The sequence below is a fragment of the Elaeis guineensis genome, chromosome 12 (genome assembly GCF_000442705.2).
Source record: "Elaeis guineensis isolate ETL-2024a chromosome 12, EG11, whole genome shotgun sequence".
Lineage (NCBI taxonomy): Eukaryota > Viridiplantae > Streptophyta > Magnoliopsida > Arecales > Arecaceae > Elaeis > Elaeis guineensis.
Window position 1 is genome coordinate 16,260,473 of NC_026004.2, and position 21,017 is coordinate 16,281,489.

General features: G+C 47.3%; 1 protein-coding gene across 1 annotated transcript; it reads right to left on the minus strand.

Moving 5' to 3' along the window:
* Nucleotides 1–530: 530 nt before the first annotated feature.
* LOC105054932 (phragmoplastin DRP1E) lies at nucleotides 531–19,473 on the minus strand. The gene is made up of 15 exons (XM_010936584.4): nucleotides 19,228–19,473; nucleotides 19,060–19,123; nucleotides 18,826–18,933; nucleotides 17,285–17,386; nucleotides 15,363–15,413; nucleotides 15,214–15,275; nucleotides 14,256–14,346; nucleotides 14,003–14,067; nucleotides 13,604–13,798; nucleotides 13,392–13,511; nucleotides 13,245–13,315; nucleotides 1,555–1,780; nucleotides 1,349–1,399; nucleotides 893–1,261; nucleotides 531–785 (listed from the first exon to the last, which is right to left on the minus strand). Exons 1-15 carry the CDS (start codon nucleotides 19,372–19,374, stop codon nucleotides 657–659), a joined length of 1,851 nt encoding a protein of 616 aa, XP_010934886.1. The 5' UTR covers nucleotides 19,375–19,473; the 3' UTR covers nucleotides 531–656.
* Nucleotides 19,474–21,017: the final 1,544 nt, after the last annotated feature.

The following is a 21,017-nucleotide window of genomic DNA, read 5'->3' on the forward strand; positions in this document are numbered from 1 at the left end:
AGAGACGCTGGAATCCGTTCCAAAAGGATCGTCCGCCACCACATCTATCGATTTCCGACGCCTTCGAGACCCCACCTCCACCGCCACGGGGGATCGAGGACGGTACACTGAAGAAGGTTGTCTTCCTCCGCGGTGATATCGACCTCCGAGCCCTGAAGGTCCACCATCTCGACAACGTGGACGTCTTCTTCGAGAACCTCCGCCAATGCTTCGCTGCCTGCCCCCCCTCCTGCACCCGCTCTCGCTGCACCCCACCCACCGTTTCCGCGATAGGGGAACGCCGTTGGTTCTTGTTTCACCCCTTCCTCAAGTGTACTTCAACATTCCCGTATAGGCTAGCTGTCTATAGGATACCACACGTTGAAAAAAAGAAAAAAATCTTGCACAGCATGTACAGACTAAAAACCTAAAAGCTCGTTATGTATGATGATAAAATATCGAATAATACAAATTCCTGTCATAGAGAGATGAATACATCAACTCCAAAACTATGATCAGTTATCGAGTATGACTGAATACGTACAACAAAATTAAGGAAAGGTGATGACGGAATATGCTAAAAAATAATAAATAAGTATTCGATAGATACATGAATCGACACTCGAAATGTCTCGATATAATAATACGTGGTAAAATCGCTGTGAATTGACATAACCTCATCCGGTCCATGAAACTGAGTCGACTTCTTCCCTTGCAGCCTGGTACAATTCAAGCCTCCTAGCACATTGTTGTCTACGCTCCATCAACGCCGGATCCTCATCCAGAAGCTTACCGAGCTCCTTTCCCTGCAATAGCAAGAGGGAAAAAAAAAAAAACATTAAAACCCAAAACTTAATCAGGGGAAAAAGAAATAAAACACACCGCAGAATTGGGTTGCCAAGGGGTGGCGCACCTCTTTTTTCCCAACTTGTGTATAGAACTGGTCAAGCAAAGATCGCTTAGCTTCTCGGACTTGGCAATAAACTGCTGACTTTGGGATGGAGTTCTTGAGCATCTCTGAGACCATCCCTATGTAGGAAGATACATTCGAGCCTATCCTCCTGAAATGCCCCTCGCTATATCGGTCGATAGTGGATGCATGAGGATTCCCTCCCTTCTCTACCTCCTGTGGAAGCTTCCGGAAGAATTCCACTGTCAAGTATGATGCCTCCATGTCAACCAGCCGCAGTGCAGTCTTCCGACTATCTTCGCGGAATCTCTCCAAGGCTTCGTATGCAGCAGCGGCTAATTCGGCTTGGAGAGTAGGAAATCTTCTCAACTCCTGTTAATTAAAGAACATTAGCATGGCTTTGGTCATTTGGAGAAATAGAGAGTACTTCAGAAGATCTTCCACTGCTTGACCTCTTACCTCTGTCTCTCTTACAGATTTCCTCACCAATTCCTTCAAAACATTGTGCACCTACAGCATTTATAATTATAGATTACCAATGCAAAGACATAAGAAAGAAAGAAAGCTCGCGCTCCTTATGGCATTGAAACACCCCATTTGACCAGAAAAGCCCAGAGGCAAATAAGAAAAATGCATTAGAGAATATATGGGAAAAGATAGCTTACCGCATCTACTGTTGCTTCAGCAGGGCCTCTAAAATAACTGAGAGCACCCTCAATAAGATGACGGTAACCTTGCTCGGGAGCAATCAAGTGAGGCTGATAACCATCTGCTTCAGAGACGACTTTCTTCACATTTTGCAAAGAGAGATGCCGGTCGAAAGGAAGCTTCCTTAAAGCAGCAGGGAGTTGATTGTCAAAAATTCCATATATTCGATCACCACCAGGCCGTCTGTCATAAAATAGCAAAACATTTCACAGCAACAAATACTTAGAATGAAAATTTCAAGTAATAAAAATGAAAGTGTCACCATTTATCAGAGGTGAAGTTATGTAGAAAAGAAAGAGGTGGGGGGATTCAACAAGCAAGAAGCTACGTGCAATTGCTCACCAGTGCATGTTTAACTTCAGAATTTATAACAACTAACGGCCAACAACATATCCATAAAAGAAATGACACACTTGATGTAAAATGTTACAGCAATAGTTGAAACCTCACAGGTGAGGCACCAAAGGTCAATCAATCACATCAATAGCAATAAAAAGCAATTAAGAGCGTTGTTGGTGCAAAAATCCGCTTGCGTCGGAGAAGCTAGAGTTGGGAAAGTCGCGGTCGCCGCCGGGACCTGCAAAGGAAGTCTAAACCGGAGGTGGGGTTGCTCCGGCAAGACCCTCCGACGCTCTAATCAGTTCTCTGCCTCAACAAGAATGGAGCGCTCGAACGGAGAATTTAGCAGAGTTTTTAGACAAAAAGACGAGAGCTTATAGCATAACGTATCTGGGTCCCCCTTTTTATAGGCGGAGGAGGTAACGGATTGATGGCGACGTTCGTAACCATCTGGTAGTGGGCTGTCCATAGTCAGGCGGAAATTATTGCGAAGGGTAGTGGAGCGGAATCGTGGCTATTGCTATGGCCTGCCACGTGGAGCCTGTTGCAGGTAGTGGAGCGGCGTCCGTTGCTGCTAATTGCCAGGGAGTAGTGGAGTCATGCAGCACCCGCCGCAGGAAGTGGAGCAGAATCATGGCCGTTGATACAGCCTGTCAGAGAGTAATGGGGTCGCGTAGGGTCCGCCGCAGGAAGTGGAGCAGGATCGTGGCCGTTAAAACAGCCTGTCAGGGAGTGCAGATCTATCGGCTGAAGCTCGGCAGTGGTCGGAGCTGATGACGGAGTTCGGCTCCCGTAGGAGTCCGGACGGAGTCCTCTGCAACTAAAGTCAGGTGGAAAGTCCGGCTCCCGTGGGAGTCCGGACGGATCTTACCGGCAATCGGAGTCAGCGACGGAGCCCGACTCTTGTGGGAGTCCGGGCGGAGTCCCCCTTGCGGTTGAAGTTGTCGGCGGAGTCCGGCTCCCGTAGGACTCCGGACGAAGTCTGTCTGCAGCCGTTGGAGTCGAGGACGAAGCCCGGCTCCCGTAGGAGTCCGGGCGGAGTCTTCCTGCAATCAAAGTCAAAGGCGAGGTCCGGCTCCCGTAGGAGTCCGGACGGGGCTTACCAGCAGTTGATGTCGAGGACGGAGCCCGGCTCCCGTAGGAGTCCGGGCGGAGTCTACCTGCAATCAAAGTCAAAGGCGAGGTCCGGCTCCCGTAGGAGTCCGGACGGGGCTTACCAGCAGTTGATGTCAAGGATGGAGCCCGGCTCCCGTAGGAGTCCGGGCGGAGTCCACTTGCGGTTGGAGTTGTCGGCGGAGTCCGGCTCCCGTAGGAGTCCGGACGAAGTCTGCTTGCGGTGGAAGTTGTCAGCGGAGTCCGGCTCCCGTAGGAGTCCGGACGAAGTCTGTCTACAGCCGTTGGTGTCGAGGACGAAGCCTGGCTCCCGTATGAGTCCAGGCGGAGTCTTCCTGCAATTAAAGTCAAAGGCGAGATCCGGCTCCCGTAGGAGTCCGGACGGGGCTTACCAGCAGTTGATGTCGAGGACGGAGCCCGGCTCCCGTAGGAGTCCGGGCGGAGTCTACTTGCGGTTGGAGTTGTCGGCGGAGTCCGGCTCCCGTAGGAGTCCGGACGAAGTCTGTCTGCAGCCGTTGGAGTCGAGGACGAAGCCCGGCTCCCGTAGGAGTCCGGGCGGAGTCTTCCTGCAATCAAAGTCAAAGGCGAGGTCCGGCTCCCGTAGGAGTCCGGACGGGGCTTACCAGCAGTTGATGTCGAGGACGGAGCCCGGCTCCCGTAGGAGTCCGGGCGGAGTCTACTTGCGGTTGGAGTTGTCGACGGAGTCCGGCTCCCGTAGGAGTCCGGACGAAGTCTGCTTGCGGTGAAAGTTGTCAGCGGAGTCCGGCTCCCGTAGGAGTCCGGACGAAGTCTGTCTGCAGCCGTTGGTGTCGAAGACGAAGCCTGGCTCCCGTAGGAGTCCAGGCGGAGTCTTCCTGCAATTAAAGTCAAAGGCGAGGTCCGGCTCCCGTAGGAGTCCGGACAAGGCTTACCGGCAGTTGATGTCGAGGACGGAGCCCGGCTCCCGTGGGAGTCCGAGCGGAGTCCTCCTGGAGCTGATTCTGCTGAGGGCTTCGGTTGTGGGTATTTTATACCCAACACCAGTCCCCCTACTTCCGAATTCGAATTTCGAATGAAGGAAGTACAGAGAGATGGGCACAGCCGAAGCCGTCCCCTCGAATCCTGCGCACCGTCGCTCCCAGATATTTTGGCATTAAATGTGTGCATATCGGAACTCTTTTTCTGGTTAAGGTGACCTGAAGAGTCTTTTCGGAATTCTCGCCGAAACGCGATCCCAAGCGTCGCTCTACGAAAATCTGCGAACGGTTAATCCTTGATAGCGGTGAGGGGGAGATGCGGAACACATGGCATGCATCGGTTGGCCCAGGTACGCCTGCTGCCATAACTGCGCTAAGATTCGCTGGCTATTTAAACCCCCTTCTCTCCCTTCGGGGTTTCATTCTGTCGAGAAGACGGCACCCTTCTTTCATCTGAGAGTCTAGCTACTCAGCTACTTCCCCTGCATCGGTCCTTGCCGTCTTCAGCCCCCCAATTCTTCTCTAAGGGGTTCCAACGCCATGTCCTCTACCCCGGAGGCCATCCTTGAAGGGATGTCTAGGGCTTGGAGGAAGGCGAGGAGGAGAACAGCGGCCGGTGAGGATCCCCGTCGTTTCAAAGGGGGCTCAAAGAAGAATTCCTTCAACAACAGGGGTTTAATAACGGGGGCCGCCGGTAAAGTTATTCTGCCCGAGAATTTCGGAGTAGCAAGGCGGGGTGATACCGGTCAAGAGGGCAGAGCTGTCGTCACAAGCTGTGATGGGATCCTTGATGCCGTCGGGGCCGAGGGACCAGAAGCGGTCGGCGACGACGGTGGGGCAGTGGAATTTGTTGCGGGGACGGTGGAAGTAGTGCATGCCGACCTTGCCGGAGCATTTTGGGTGGTGACTGTCGCGGAGCATTCGGAGATGGAGCATATCTTTGGCATCACCGTTGCCTCCAAGGTGACTCCGGCTCTTCTTGAAACAGGTCTTCGTTACTGTTGCCGTTGCCTTTACCGCCTCCGAAAATCTATCCCACCCTTTTCCCCCTAGGGTTGGGACTTCGGAGATGGAGCGAAGCGAGACAGGACGAGAGCCGATAGGTTCGTTACACGCACTGGAGAACGCGGCTGAGAAGGACAAAAACGGGAAGAGGAGTTTGCAGCTTGGAGCGGCCTCCGGTATATCCTTTCCAAGCCGTGTTCGCGAGGCTTGCAATGATGTATATCTTCTTTTTCTTTTTTTTTTTTTTTTTTTTGACCCACCGGATCTTGTAATGTATATCTTATTAAATGAAAAGGAGATTTTGTTACCTTGTCTGCGTCTTGCATCGAATAGTTGTCTGTCGAACTTCTTCATTTTCCTTTCCTCTTTCTTCCTCCTTTTCTTCTTTTCTTTTTCATGTCGTCCTAAGGTCATCGACGACCTCTTTTATTCGTGTAGGGTTGTTATTTGCCGAGCTTCTTTTTGACTTTTACGTCGTTCGAAGATACCCAATTGTCATTCCGTCAATGGCTGCAGGTTCGCTTGGGGCCATTCGGGCCCGGGGTCCCTCCTAGGGCTTGAATTCGGAGATTCGAGCCTCTGTCACCCTAAGGGAGTTGTCTTATTTTGCGCCGAAAGCTTCCTTGAGAGCTGGGACTCCTATCGGGAGTCCCAATCCTTGCTGTGACAGGGTTTTTATACCTCGGGCGCTGTTTGTTTTCCAATCGTCACTGTTGCAATCCATTGCCTTTCTTTTTCGCTTGGAATTTTTCTCCACTGAAGCCGAGGCGAAGTTCGGCTCCCGTGGGAGTCCGAACGGAGAATCCCTCTCGAAGTTGGAGTTGTGGGCGGAGCCCGGCTCCCGTAGGAGTCCGGGCGGAGCCTTCCTTGGCGTCGTGGACAGAGCCCGGCTCCCGTAGGAGTCAGGGCGAAGTCTTCCTGCAATCAAGGCCATAGGCGAAGTCCGGCTCCCGTAGGAGTCCGGACAAGGCTTACCGGCAGCTGCTGTTGTCGGCGGAGTCCGGCTCCCGTAAGAGTCCTGGCGGAATTGTCCTGTAGTCGATGTCGGTGATGGAGCCCGGCTCTCATAGGAGTCTGGGCGGGGCTGTCATGTAGTCGAAGTCGGTGACGGAGCCCGGCTCCCGTAGGAGTCCGGGCGGGGCTGTCGTGTAGTCGAAGTTGCTTAAGCTAGGGCAAGGTTTTCCTCTTGAGGGGCGCATATGGGCGTTGCAGGGTCTCTCCCCCCATCCGGTCTAAAAGAACCGGGTCTTTGATTTTGTTCATGTCAGGACGAGGTCCTCCTCCTGTTCCTGGCATGGCTGTGGGGGCGCATATGGGCGTTGCAAGGCCTCTCCCCCCATCCGGTCTAAATGGAACCGGGCCTTCGACTTTGCTCATGTCAGGACGAGGTCCTCCTCCTGTTCCTGGCATGGCTGTGGGGGCGCATATGGGCGTTGCGTGGCCTCTCCCCCCATCCGGTCTAAATGGAACCGGACCTTCGACTTTGCTCAAGTTAGGGCGAGGTTCTCCTCCTGTCCCTAACAGGACTGTGGGGGCACATATGGACGTTGTAAGGCCTCTCCCCCCATCCGGTCTAAAAGAACCGGACCTTTGACTTTGCTCAAGTTAGGGCGAGGTTCTCCTCCTGTCCCTAACAGGGCTGTGGGGGCACATATAGGCGTTGTAAGGCCTCTCCCCCCATCCGGTCTAAATGGAACCGGGCCTTCGACTTTGCTCAAGTTAGGGCGAGGTTCTCCTCCTGTCCCTAACAGGGCTGTGGGGGCACATATAGGCGTTGTAGGGCCTCTCCCCCCATCCGGTCTAAAAGAACCGGGCCTTCGACTTTATGAGGTTGCCCTTTTGCTTTTGATACAGTTTGTTTGAATTATCCAAAGACATATGGGTATGCGATTTTTGATTAAAACGAAGCTACTGATAGTACATCCATAAGTTTTCTGAGCTCCACGGTCGCGGGAGGTCGGCTCCTCCGAGCTCCTTAAGATAATAAGTTCCGGGCCGGACTACTTCTTTGACCTCATAAGGTCCCTCCCAGTTTGGGGCGAGTTTTCCCCTGTCCTGAGGTTGCGAGACAGCAGCTCATCGAAGCACTAGATTTCCTACTTTAAAGACTTTGTTCTTGACCCGGGCGTTGTAATATCGAGCGACTTTCTGTCTGTAGGCTGCCATTCGGACCTGAGCGATCTCCCGTCTTTCTTCCAGTAGGTCGAGGTTGGCTCTAAGACTTTGTGAATTTTGGTGTTCGTCGAATGCCACGACTCACGCCGACGGGAGTTTAAGCTCGATCGGGATGACGGCTTCCGTTCCGAAGGCTAAAGCAAAGGGGGTCTCCCCCGTAGGCAACCTTTAGGTAGTTCGATACGCCCATAGCACATGATAAAGCTCGTCCGCCCAAGTTCCTTTTGCTTTTTCAAGCCTTGTCTTAATCCCCTGCAAAAGGGTTCTGTTAGTCACCTCAGCTTTGCCGTTCGCCTGGGGATGGGCGACTGATGTGAAGTTGTGGAAGATGTTTAGATCTTCACAGAATTCGGCGAATCTTGCTCCCGCGAATTGCCGTCCATTATCAGTGATTAGGGTTCTAGGCAGACCGAACCTGCATACAATTGACTTCCAGACGAAATCTTGTACTTTCGCTTCTGTGATTTTTGCTAGTGGTTCGGCTTCAACCCATTTGGTGAAGTAGTCGATTGCTACAAGGAGAAACTTTCTTTGTCCAGACGCCATGGGAAAGGGGCCAAAGATGTCCATCCCCCATTGTGCAAAAGGCCATGGGGCACTCAAGGGTGTGAGCTCGGTGGCGGGCTGTCTCTGGATGTTGGCGTATCTCTGGCATCGATCATACTTTTTAACATATTCAATCGAATCATGATGCATCGTTGGCCAGTAATATCCTTGGCGGAGTAGCTTGTGGGATAAAGATCTAGCTCCCAAATGGTTTTCGCAAACTTCCTCGTGTACTTCCCATAAGGCGTAGTCAGCTTCCGAGGGCCGGAGGCATCTTAAGAGGGGTAAGGAGTATGATCTTTTGTACAATTTGCCCTCATGAAGGATGTACCGGGAGGCTTGATTTCGGAGCTTCCGAGCCTCCTTCGCGTCCTGGGGGAGAACTCCATCTCTAAGATAGGTTATCAGCGGGTCGACCCAGCTGGGCTCGTGGTTGATCTCCATTACGGGCCGCGATTCTTCTGTACTCGGATGTTTTAGAACTTCAAAGAGGATGCCTTTGGGCAATTCGACCGGAGCCGATGTCGCCAGCTTGGAGAGAAGATCGGCTCTGGTATTCTCCAGCCTTGGAATCTGCCTGATGTCGAAACTGCTAAAGACGGGGGTAAGCTCCTTTACCATCTCAAGATATTTGGCCATACTGTCCTCCCGCGCTTCATAACTCCTGCTGACTTATCCCACCACTAGTTGGGAGTCGCTGTGTACCCGAAGTTGACCTATTCCCAGCTCTTTGACGATCCTTAATCCTGCGATCAGAGCTTCATATTCCGCTCCATTGTTTGTTGCGGAAAACTCGAAACGCAGAGCGTACTCCGTGATGACTCCCTCCGGGCTGACCAAGATCAGGCCTGCACCCGCGCCTGCCATGTTGGAAGATCCGTCCACATAGAGGGTCCAAAAGCAATCGGAGGGATTGGCTCCTTCGTTGGGGGAGTTCGGTTGAGACTTCAGGTCGTCAACTTTGCTTTACTCAGGTTCGGCCTCCTCTGGGATGGTGCACTCTACTATGAAATCTGCCAATATTTGGGCCTTTACTGCTGGTCTAGGTCTGTAGTTGATGTCGAATTCCGTGAGCTCGATTGCCCATTTTGCCATTCTTTCGGAGGCGTCAGCCCGGTGCAAAACCGCCTTGATCGGTGAGTAGCGTCACGGTGTGCCCTTGAAAGTAGGGTCGGAGCCTCCGAGCTGCAACCAACAAGGCGTAGGTCAGTTTTTCTAATTTGGTGTACCTGGTCTCGGCGTCCCTCAGTGCGCGGCTAATGTAGTAGACTGGTCGCTGGACTTTCGTTTCTTCTTTGACAAGGACGGCCGCAAGGGCCATGGGAGAGACCGCCAAGTATAAAAATAGTTCCTCCCCAGGTTCAGGCTTTGCCAGCAGCGGGGGTGAGCTAAGGTAGTTTTTTAATTCTTCGAACGCCTGTTGGCATTCAGAGGTCCAACAGAAGTTCTTCGGCTGCTTGAGGGTTTGAAAGAAGGGCAAGCATCGTTCGGCCGACCTCGCGATGAAGCGATTAAGAGCCGCTATCCTTCCTGTGAGGCGCTGAACCTCCTTGATCGACTTTGGGGCGGTCATCTCTTGGATGGCGCGAATTTTCTCTAGATTGGCCTCAATCCCGCGCCCTGATACCATGAAGCCCAGGAACTTTCCTGAGGTTACTCCAAAAGCGCATTTAGTTGGGTTCAGCTTCATTCTATACTTTCGAAGAGCGCCAAAGGTTTCCTCGAGGTCGGCGACATGATTTCTAGAAGACTTGCTTTTTACGAGCATATCGTCCACGTAGACCTTCATGTTTCGGCCGATCTGCTCTTTGAAGATTTTGTTCACCAGCCGTTGGTAGGTTGCGCCCGCATTCTTGAGGCCGAATGGCATGACCCTGTAGCAGTAAAGGCCGCGATTAGTGATGAAAGCTGTCTTTTCTTCATCTTCCGATGTCATTCTAATTTGATTATAGCCGGAGAACGCGTTCATAAAAGTGAGGAGCTCATGGCCTGAGGTAGCATCCACCAGTTGGTCGATTCTGGGAAGGGGGTAGCTGTCCTTTGGACAAGCCTTATTCAGCTTTTTAAAGTCTATACACATCCTCCACTTGCCGTTTGCTTTCTTGACCAAAACAACATTGGAAATTCAATCAGAATAATTGACTTCCTTAATGAATCCGACCTTGAGAAGCTTATCCACTTCCTCGGCTATCACCTTCTGCCTCTCAGGGGCATGACTCCGGATTTTTTCTTTTGTCGGTCGATGCTTCGGATCGACTGCCAGATGATGCTCCATGACTTCCGTGTCAATCCCCGGCATGTCCGCCGGAACCCAAGCGAAAACGTCCGCATTCCTTCGGAGGAAATCAATAAGACGCGTCCGCACCTCCTCCCCCAGGTTGGAGCCAATCAACACCACATGCTCCGCATTCCCATCATTCAGGGGAACTGGTACCAGATCTTCGATTGGGCCACCCCTTTCTTCGGTGAGGTCGTTGCGAGCATCCAATCCATCGATGGGATAGGGGTCAGCCTGGTCGCTTCTTTGCAAGACGATGTTGTAGCAATGTCTGGCCAGGGCTTGGTCTCCCTGGACCTCTCCGATCCCCTGGTTGGTGGAAAACTTCAATTTCAAATGGTAGGTTGAAACGACAGCTCTGAGAGCGTTGAGGCCGGGTCGGCCAAGGATCGCATTGTAGGCGGATGGCGCCTTTACCACCAAGAAATTCACCAGAGCCCTGGACTGCTTTGGATACTGACCTGCGGCCACAGTCAAAGCTATCATTCCCTCCGTCGGGACGGCGTCACCGGTAAACCCTATCAAGGGGGAGCAAATCGATCTCAGATGACCGTCAAGAGCGGACATTCTTGAAAAGGCATCGTAGAACAAGATGTCGGCCGAACTTCCGTTGTCGACGAGAATACGACGGACGTCGTAATTTGCTATATTCAAGGAAACTACGACCGCGTTGTTATGAGGGAATTGGATTCCCTGGGTGTCTTCTTCGGTAAAGGTTATGGGTTCTTCAACTTTTTGCCGTTTGGGGGATGTAGCTGGTATGTTGGTGGCCTCCCGCCGGGATTCCCCCGAGATGGCATTGACGGAATTCGACAGAGGCCGGTCATCCGGCCACTCCTCATCGGCGACCATAGCCGGAGGTAGTTGTGCAAAGGCCTCGTGAGATGGCATCAGATGAGGGAAGGAGGAGTGGGTGCCGAAAAAGATGACCGGAAGTGGATCCGTTGAGCGCTCCTTTAAGAACAAGGGTACTGCGAAGACACACCCCTTCCTCTAGCGCCAATCCTGTTAGTGCAAAAATCCGCTTGCGCCGGAGAAGCTGGAGTTGGGGAAGTCGCGGTCGCCGCCGGGACCTGCAAAGGAAGTCTAAACCGGAGGTGGGGTTGCTCCGGCAAGACCCTCCGACGCTCTAGTCAGTTCTCTGCCTCAACAAGAATGGAGCGCTCGAACGGAGAATTTAGCAGAGTTTTTAGACAAAAAGACGAGAGCTTATAGCATAACGTATCTGGGTCCCCCTTTTTATAGGTGGAAGAGGTAACGGATTGATGGCGACGTTCGTAACCGTCTGGTAGTGGGCCATCCATAGTCAGGCAGAAATTATTGCGAAGGGTAGTGGAGCGGAATCGTGGCTATTGCTATGGCCTGCCACGTGGAGCCTGTTGCAGGTAGTGGAGCGGCGTCCGTTTCTGCTAATTGCCAGGGAGTAGTGGAGTCACGCAGCACCCGCCGCAGGGAGTGGAGCAGAATCTTGGCCGTTGATACAGCCTGTCAGAGAGTAATGGGGTCGCGTAGGGTCCGCCGCAGGAAGTGGAGCAGGATCGTGGCCGTTAAAACAGCCGGTCAGGGAGTGCAGATCCATCGGCTGAAGCTCGGCAGTGGTCGGAGCTGATGACGGAGTTCGACTCCCGTAGGAGTCCGGACGGAGTCCTCTGCAACTAAAGTCAGGTGGAAAGTCCGGCTCCCGTGGAAGTCCGGACGGATCTTACCGGCAATCGGAGTCAGCGACGGAGCTCGGCTCTTGTGGGAGTCCGGGTGGAGTCCCCCTTGCGGTTGAAGTTGTCGGCGGAGTCCGGCTCCCGTAGGAGTCCGGACGAAGTCTGTCTGCAGTCGTTGGAGTCGAGGATGAAGCCCGACTCCCGTAGGAGTCCGGACGAAGTCTGTCTGCAGCCGTTGGAGTCGAGGACGAAGTCCGGCTCCCGTAGGAGTCCGGGCGGAGTCTTCCTGCAATCAAAGTCAAAGGCGAGGTCCGGCTCCCGTAGGAGTCCGGACGGGGCTTACCAGCAGTTGATGTCGAGGACGGAGCCCGGCTCCCGTAGGAGTCCGGGCGGAGTCTACCTGCAATCAAAGTCAAAGGCGAGGTCCGGCTCCCGTAGGAGTCCGGACGGGGCTTACCAGCAGTTGATGTCGAGGACGGAGCCCGGCTCCCGTAGGAGTCCGGGCGGAGTCTACTTGCGGTTGGAGTTGTCGGCGGAGTCCGGCTCCCGTAGGAGTCCGGACGAAGTCTGCTTGCGGTGGAAGTTGTCAGCGGAGTCCGGCTCCCGTAGGAGTCCGGACGAAGTCTGTCTGCAGCCGTTGGTGTCGAGGACGAAGCCTGGCTCCCGTAGGAGTCCAGGCGGAGTCTTCCTGCAATTAAAGTCAAAGGCGAAGTCCGGCTCCCGTAGGAGTCCGGACGGGGCTTACCAGCAGTTGATGTCGAGGACGGAGCCCGGCTCCCGTAGGAGTCCGGGCGGAGTCTACTTGCGGTTGGAGTTGTCGGCGGAGTCCAGCTCCCGTAGGAGTCCGGACGAAGTCTGTCTGCAGCCGTTGGAGTCGATGACGAAGCCCGGCTCCCGTAGGAGTCCGGACGGAGTCTTCCTGCAATCAAAGTCAAAGGCGAGGTCCGGCTCCCGTAGAAGTCCGGACGGGGCTTACCAGCAGTTGATGTCGAGGACGGAGCCCGGCTCCCGTAGGAGTCCGGACGGAGTCTACTTGCGGTTGGAGTTGTCGGCGGAGTCCGGCTCTCGTAGGAGTCCGGACGAAGTTTGCTTGCGGTGGAAGTTGTCAGTGGAGTCCGGCTCCCGTAGGAGTCCGGACGAAGTCTGTCTGCAGCCGTTGGTGTCGAGGACAAAGCCTGGCTCCCGTAGGAGTCCAGGCGGAGTCTTCCTGCAATTAAAGTCAAAGGCGAGGTCCGGCTTCCGTAAGAGTCCGGACAAGACTTACCGGCAGTTGATGTCGAGGACGGAGCCCGGCTCTCGTGGGAGTCCGGGCGGAGTCCTCTTGGAGCTGATTCTGCTGAGGATTTTGGCTGTGGGTATTTTATACCCAACAAGTGTCATGCTAAAGTAGTATCATGGAGCTTCCAAAGTGCGCCAAGTGCCCATGTTTGAATATTTCTAGTGTTTGACATAAAGATACCCCCGAGTGGAAGTAACCAGGTTAGCCTGAAAGTGAATACCATCCACCTACGTGCAAGGGACTGAGAGGGAAGGAAGTTGGAACATTGTTGATCATCATAGAGAAAATAGAAGGTACTTACCCTCCATCTAGGTGTTCTTTGAATATCCGATCAAACGCACGACAGAGTCCCAATATAGTGTACAGCTGCCCCTGAAAAAACAAAGAATATGCATATTATTGTTTTATTTTCCAATTCTTACAAGAGAATGGGATAGAAGTAAAGTACCCCTGAATCAACAGCAACGGGTCTCCCCAGACGGTCCATCTCTGATTCGAGTTCATTAATTGTTTTATTGATCAAAGATGTGATACTTGGAATGCGAGCCCTAATAACAGACTCCAGATGCTGAAAGCAGTCACCATCATTTTTTAGTGAGTGTATTTCTACAGCACTTAAGTGAATGCTACCATAAATTGTGAACAAGAATCATATATTACCCTTGACAGAAGCTTAGCTAGATACTCGGATCCCATGGTACTGGCTAAGTGTGCATAGTCAGGACTAGTAGCAAAGTACTCCCTCTCCTTTCGCCGAGCAGCAATCATGTCGACATTCTTGTTTATATCTGCTTGTGAACGGTTAACAATGCCAACCCAGGGTTGCTGCAACCGATAAGATCTTCCTTCAAGAACCTTATAAACAACACCATGAATGTATTAGCAATTGGCTTTAGATTCAAATAAAATTATGCATGGATATACAATGATGAAATGAAAACCACTACAGACAAAAATATAAACACTGTGTATACCTATATCTTCATACTTGAACACAATCATATAGTGGAAATTTTTTTCTTTCCCAAAAAAAAAAGAAAAGAAAAAACAGAAACTTACATCAAGAGCATTTGTTCCCTTATCCATTAGATCTAGCTTTGTCAACACCCCAAATGTCCTTTCACCTAATCACGGTTCAAAGAACAGACACTCATACAGGGGGCAAAAAGAAAAAATACACAGCTTCAACACTCATAAAACCATCATTGCAACAAGGAAAAATGGGTGCAACAAATGCTTTTAAGTTTTTTTTATAACTGCAACAGCTACTAGTATTAACTTTACCATTTCAGAAGCTATTGCTTACTCATACCTGCCGGATCAACTTCTCTAGCAAGCTTCATTGCATCAGAAGTCGCAATATCTTGATTGGCTGGAGATATTGCCAGTATAATGCAGTTAGGCTGGAAAAAAAAAAAAGTATACTTAGAGAATGAATTTAATTAAGGGCAGAGATAATAGTAGATAGCATGTATAGATGACAAGTTGAAATAGAAAGAAGGTTCTCTTAATCAGTACAAAAACAATAACATCAACCAAAGCATAAAGCATATAAACAGGAAGATCTCTCCGAAGCCCTAACCATGCTCCCCTAAAACTTAAAAACTTTACTTTTAAATCAAAACTCGAAGCCATATTGATGTTTCGAGTTTTGATTTTTTTTTTTCCCTACCAAAAAAAAAAAAAAAAATCAAAACTCGAAACAACAATATGGCTTCTGTTACTTAGTACATAAAGCTCATGAAAAAACAGATCATACAACATCTCAAACAAGAGATCATATAAGCATCACCATATTTCATAAAAGAGTATAAGGCTAATGGCTAGAGGTAGAAAAAAATGATGCCACTGGATGATTAATTTGGAGAGACTGTGAAACCAAGTAGATAGTGCTGCATTGGCTTCTATTATCTGACTTAAGCCATTTATTCACAATCATAATCCATAGATAGCAGCAGAATATTTCTCTATGAATAACCTAGATAAACGCCCGAGGATTTCATTTTCAAAATGACAATAGATGTTCGAACAAAAGTATTGCAAACCTCATTGCTGAGATGAACTGACAAGTTCCTAAAAGAAAAGAGAAATTACTAAATAATAAATGTCAGAAACAGAAGAAGCTTTATAACTTAAAACCTATTAATAGAGAAGATATTGAAACAGGATATGCACTGAGATGGCAAGATAATTACATCCATTTCACCAGATAATAGAATCAAACAATCAGATTAATACTTAAAGATCCACTTTTCTGCTGAATTAAATACCTTCTCTACATACGATCGGACCATATTTTCAATATCTTCAACAATAGTATCCGGCTGCCCCTCTGTAAAAACAGGCATCGTTGTCTTAAATAACAAAGAAAACGAATGTACCACAGTAAACCAAAGGATATATGCGCAAAGCTTTATACCTACAGCAACCTTTGTCAGACCTGGTAGATCAATCAACGTTAAGTTCACAACTGCCAAAAGGAACACAGTGATGAATGGTGTCACTAATAAACGTAAAACTCTAAATAAAGCATTATATGAGAAAAGGGCATGTGCAAAAACTGGAGAATTAGTTACAACTAATAAAGAAGATAGCAAGTTTTGGATGAATCACTTGCAAGACTTGTTTTCTTATTTTTTTCTTCCTTTCTAGCAGCTTAGGTTTTAAAATTGAGGATTTATAGGAGGATTATGTGTCAAATATTATAAGCTTAGAAGATTGAGGATTAGTATTAGATGGTTAGACAATCTCTGCAAGTAGGATTGCACCACATTTAAAGTGTTTCTGTTGTTTGGCCATGTCTCATGCCACCAAAGCCTTAGTGATTGGGGTCCATAAATAACTGTCCGGAATAAAGAGATTGTGAGAGTAGAGAATGCAGAAAGCATCCGAGTCTAGATCCTGTCTACTTCATGTCCAAACTGGATACAGTCCCAAATCACCACTGTCCATGCATTGTAGAACATCAGGAAATTGACAGGGCGAGAATGTAACATTTCAGCCATATTCATTCCACCCATCCATCAATAAATGAACAATGGTTGACGTAGATTGTACCTTTCAGAGAGGATCCAAACTCAAGGCATACAATATGACCTCACCTGCTTTTCCTTCCCTTACATATCAAGTGGCTAGCCTCTATTATGGGCATTTTGAAGAAAAGATAAAAATGATTTTTTGGGGAATTTTTTGAAAACAGGATTGCTAGCATAATTCTGAGACAATTTTAAGCAGGAAATAAAACTATAATTTTATTTTTCCCACTTCTTTCATCTTAAGCTTCTGTTGGGTTATAGAAATCACAATGTTGGATCAGGAACCCATTCTTATACAGTCTCATAAATATTCAAGGTCAGATTTCTCAGTCACGATCTACCACATTTTCTTATAGTAGGCTTGACAAGAAATTTGTTTCCAAATAAGAGATGGAAATAAAAAAAATTGGCAAAAATAGATTTACTTGTTTCTGTGGAGCCTTATCTAAGAAACATGATCCATCAAGATTCCATTTTAATGGAAAGGACTTACCGATGACAAAATTATATGATATAAACCAATCCAACAGGGGATAATAGTTCAATTGAGGCGACAGTTCTCATTGAAGTTCAGGCGTTAAGTTGCTAACAGATTATGGTAACTGATGAAAAATGTGAGGTGAAGAACAATTACTCAAGACTCAAGTTGTTGCTATTTACTAAGATTTTTAAGGTTGCCAAACATACTTGCTGGAAACACACACTGACATACAGACATGCATGGATGCAAACAGAAAAAAATATCTTCATATTAAAATGCAGGGAATATAAAATCATGCAATATAACAAACAGTTTCAACATAATTGCATGGGAGAAATAGGCTTTAATATTTTGTACCCTTTGGATGCCCTTTATTGGTGTCTTCTCACATTTGCTTATCATGAAGTTGATTTAAATAAATAGATTTTTTTTTTTAAAATTAAAACACCATAAATTAGCAAAGTCTAAAATTGGAAATAAATTGACAAAATTTTCCATGCATTTTCACAATATTATAATATTTTCTTTGATATGTCTGATGTATTAGCAAACTTTCCATTACAACTGTTTTCCCAATCACTGAGATAAAATCAGGAGGACGGATTCATATAGAATTTAGTAGCTTTGACAGGGAATACTAACTCAATTTTTGGTGTTGGCATAGTTCGAAAAATGTGTGCAGTTCTATTTATGTAACCATATGTTAACACAAAAGATATCGAGTGATTGAAAAAAAATGAGACACCTGTTACACAACAATTAAAACAATATCTGTCTCATACCATCTATGATAACATAAAGGAAGATGGTGAAAGTAGTAAATACCATATGGTGAGTAAATGCTAAGATGAATGGGAACGGGGGAAATTTGTTTCGTTTTTCCAGTCATTCTATCAGTTTCATCTTGGATTTCTTTCCGTACAAGAGCTGCATGAAATTAATCATAGCATAAAATCATTAAAAGACAATGTACAACTGTACTTAAAAAAATGCAAATAATGCTGCTAGCAATAGATATGCGCAGTCCACATACACCCATAATGCTTGCATATAATCTCATATGTTAGGATATTGGATTATAGAGTAATGGCTAATGGTTTGGCCACTTACAATGATTTTAGGAAAGGATGCACAACAAGAAAAAAAAAAAAAGAAGAGAGAGAGAGAGAGAGCGAGCGTTTCCACGAAAACCATTTCAGCCATCTATTGTGTTCAGTGGGACAGAACAACATCATGATATCCATGTTCTTATACATTCTTGCAACAAAAACAACCAATAGCATATTGACTGTTGCCATGCGATAGAGTTAGGTTCAAAACTTACTTGATTCTCCCCCACATATTAGTCTTAGCTATGAAAAAGGAAAATCACAAACATAAAAAGGTTTATGTACAGAGTCTTTGCTGCCTCATAATAAATAAAACTCCGAACAACTGTTATCAATTTCCTATTTGAACCCACTCACAACCGACACAATTCAAATTAATTTTAATAAAGCAACCAAATGCGCATAGCAATACTATTATTGGGGCAAATCCTCAGCTCACAACCGACTAAATGGATAATTGACTAAGAAGATCATACCGACTTCAATGTCAACCAACGACCCAATTCAGGATTCAACCGGCTAAATCCAACATACAACCAAAGTCTCTATACAATATTCAGCTAACAATTTCCTCGATGTTTTGCCGACTACCTTGATCCCGAAAGAATAGGGGTCGATTAAGTCCAATATACAACCAAAGTCTCTATACAATATTTGGCTAACAATTTTCTCGATATTTTGCCGACTATCTTAATCTCGAAAGAATAGGGATCGAGCGACAGTTATTCGATATGGGTACTAACCATCCATAGTCATGAGGTCATGAAGCATAATAATTACCCACTAATAGTCTATTATTCAGTTTTAACGACGGTTAATGAGATAAAAACTCATTAAATATATTAACTCCTACATCCCGCATTCTAAGGGGCGGGAGTTATATTTTTCGGCCTATATAAAGGGAGGTAAGTAAGGGACCGAAAAAAAGATATTTTTCACTCAACTCTTGGCTCTGATTCTTTCTATTATTTTTTATCTCCGACTGACTTAAGTATCGAAGGATTCCCCACCGAACAACTTCCGACAAATGGACTTGATTTTGCAGGTCTGTGGTCCTTCAACAACCAAGCGCAACACCTCGGCTCTCGGCCGATTATCTCACCGGAGATTTGCAGCAACAACCATCAAAAAAAAAAAAAAAAAAGGGACTACAAACCTTAGATTCTCTAAAATAATGATTTACATAAAAATTTGGAACGAAATAATTAAACAAAAAAGAGATAAAAGAGAAATTTCTTGATGAGGAGAATAACAAACCAAAGTCGGTAAATTTCCTCCTCGGCAAGTGCAGGAATTCGGCGTACTCCTGTTGTCTTTCCTCTGTTTTGTGCAACTGTAGCACGAGCGGCCTTCTCGTCACAATCCCTTCAAATTAAAAAAAAAAAAAGGAAACAAAAAAAGTATCAAAATATGAATCAAAGATCAAAAAAAAAAAAAAAAAAAAAATCAAAAACAAAGAAACAAACAAGGAGCAATGCTCAAGAACCAAACCAGATCCACGGGGAAGGAAATCCCGCCCAACGATGCTCTCCAAGACCGAAGATTTCCCCGAGCTCTGCTCTCAAACCGCAACAAGAACAGAGTCAGCAGACCAAGGAGACCAAGAGAAGCCTAGACGTATAAAGAAAGAGAGAGGAAGCGAAAAAAAAGGAGGGATACCTGTCCTCCGACGACGGCGACAGAGGGGAGCGCCTCCCAGAGGGTCGGCAGGGTGGCGCCGCTGTCGGCGTCGCCAAAGTCGCCGAGCACCGTGCATACCCTCTGGATCCGGTTCACAAGCCCAATCAAGCTCTCCATCGTCGTCATCTCTCAAGCCCAATCCACAAACCTGGTTTCTCCCGAAGGAACGAACGAAGAAGAAGAAGAAGAAGAAGAAGAGCGAGACCGCGAAGACTTCGTGGCTTCGAAGATAGAAGGCTTAGGAGACAAGAAAACACTGGCGGAGTTTGACCATAGAAGTTTCTATGCGGAAAATGGATCTGCCGTCAGTGGTTTCCGTCGCGCATGTCTCGTCCATCCATAGTGTAAAGCTCTAGAATTTGTATGCGCGCGTTGTGACGGTGACGTCAGATGCGGATTTATTTCTCTCAACAGACCACATAGGAAGAAATTCGGGAGATGCCGATCTTCTTTCTATCAGTACGAGCTCATATAGCTTTCGATGCGAACACCATCTATATGAATTGCATAAAAAGTGGACGGTGGATCGATAATTTCGTATAGATATGGTTATGCGGTGGATGGGGAATAGTGCCCATGATGCGCCTTTAGTTTGAATTGCGGGTCCACCACGTCGGCTTATTTCAAACCCTTTCAATTCCCCCCGTCACCCGTTTTATTTTTGGCGAACTCCGTTTTAGACCGGCGTGTGTTTCCTTTTTGAGACGGGTTCTCGTGCGAACCGGAATGACCCGGTCTCGCCACCGGTCTGATCTTTTAGATTGGGTCGGATCGATTTTAGGCGTTTAGTTCGGTTGGGCCTTATCGGTCAGTCATAATTTTGGTACTGTTATCTTTTGTTTTATTTTTTTAAAAAAATAATCAAATGAAGCGATAAAAATAGAAGAAAGAATGAAACAGATGCCCCCAGCATCATCCTCTCATTTTCAGATAGTGCTGACCTTTGCCTTGTGCTTCATTTGGGACTCTTTCACCTACGAGCACCCAAAAAGCCCAGAGAAACCCCCTCCGTCCCCCTTGCCGATAACTTTGATGGACTCATTCTCCATAAGAAAAATACTGACAGTCATCAAGAAGAGAAAAAATAAAAATATGATCGAGGCTCTCAACTCCGATTCCAACGACATCCAGACCATCACCGCCTATGATTGTGGTCGATCTCATCATCCTTAACATCACCATCCTCAACATTATCTGTTATTTAAGTTGCTTCGTTGTCATCAGCACCGGCGTTGATTCCATTGACTTTACCGTTAGTATTCACTGCAGCATCATCATTGTCAAGTTGATCATCTTCAAATCGATCAAACGTCGATTAAATTCGATCATCTGCAAATCGAACAAACATTGATCAAATCTGATCATCTTTAAATTAATCAAATGCTCCAACCAAATCCAACAATCATCAAACCGATCAAATATCGATCAAAACTAAAAAATATCATTTTAATCATCTATTTTTTTTTTATAGTTATTTCAAAATCCGATCTAGTTTAAATATTAGAGGGTCTGACTGAAGCCAATTCGATGAATTTTTTCATTCACTTTATCTGCGGCTCTAAAACAGATCGTATTCCACTATCGTGAATTAAACAACACTGCTCTTCCGTTGATCTTAGCCAACCTGGGTTTCAATAGTAGCAGCCATGAAGGGTAATTTTATTTTTACTATGATAAATGCATTTCATGGTAGACTTTTGAAAATCACGTGCGGTGGTACTTGGTAGATTGCCTTATGATCCACCACAAAAATGAGTTATACTGCTCCA

Excerpts from the sequence above, each read along its gene's own strand:
- LOC105054932 (XM_010936584.4), bottom strand. The coding sequence starts at position 19,374 with ATGACGACGATGGAGAGCTTGATTGGGCTTGTGAACCGGATCCAGAGG. Across the intron at positions 17,387-18,825 it reads GAGGAAATTTACCGACTTTG|CTCTTGTACGGAAAGAAATC; the intron begins GTTTGTTATTCT and ends AATTTCATGCAG. Across the intron at positions 15,276-15,362 it reads TCTGACAAAGGTTGCTGTAG|AGGGGCAGCCGGATACTATT; the intron begins GTATAAAGCTTT and ends CTGTTTTTACAG.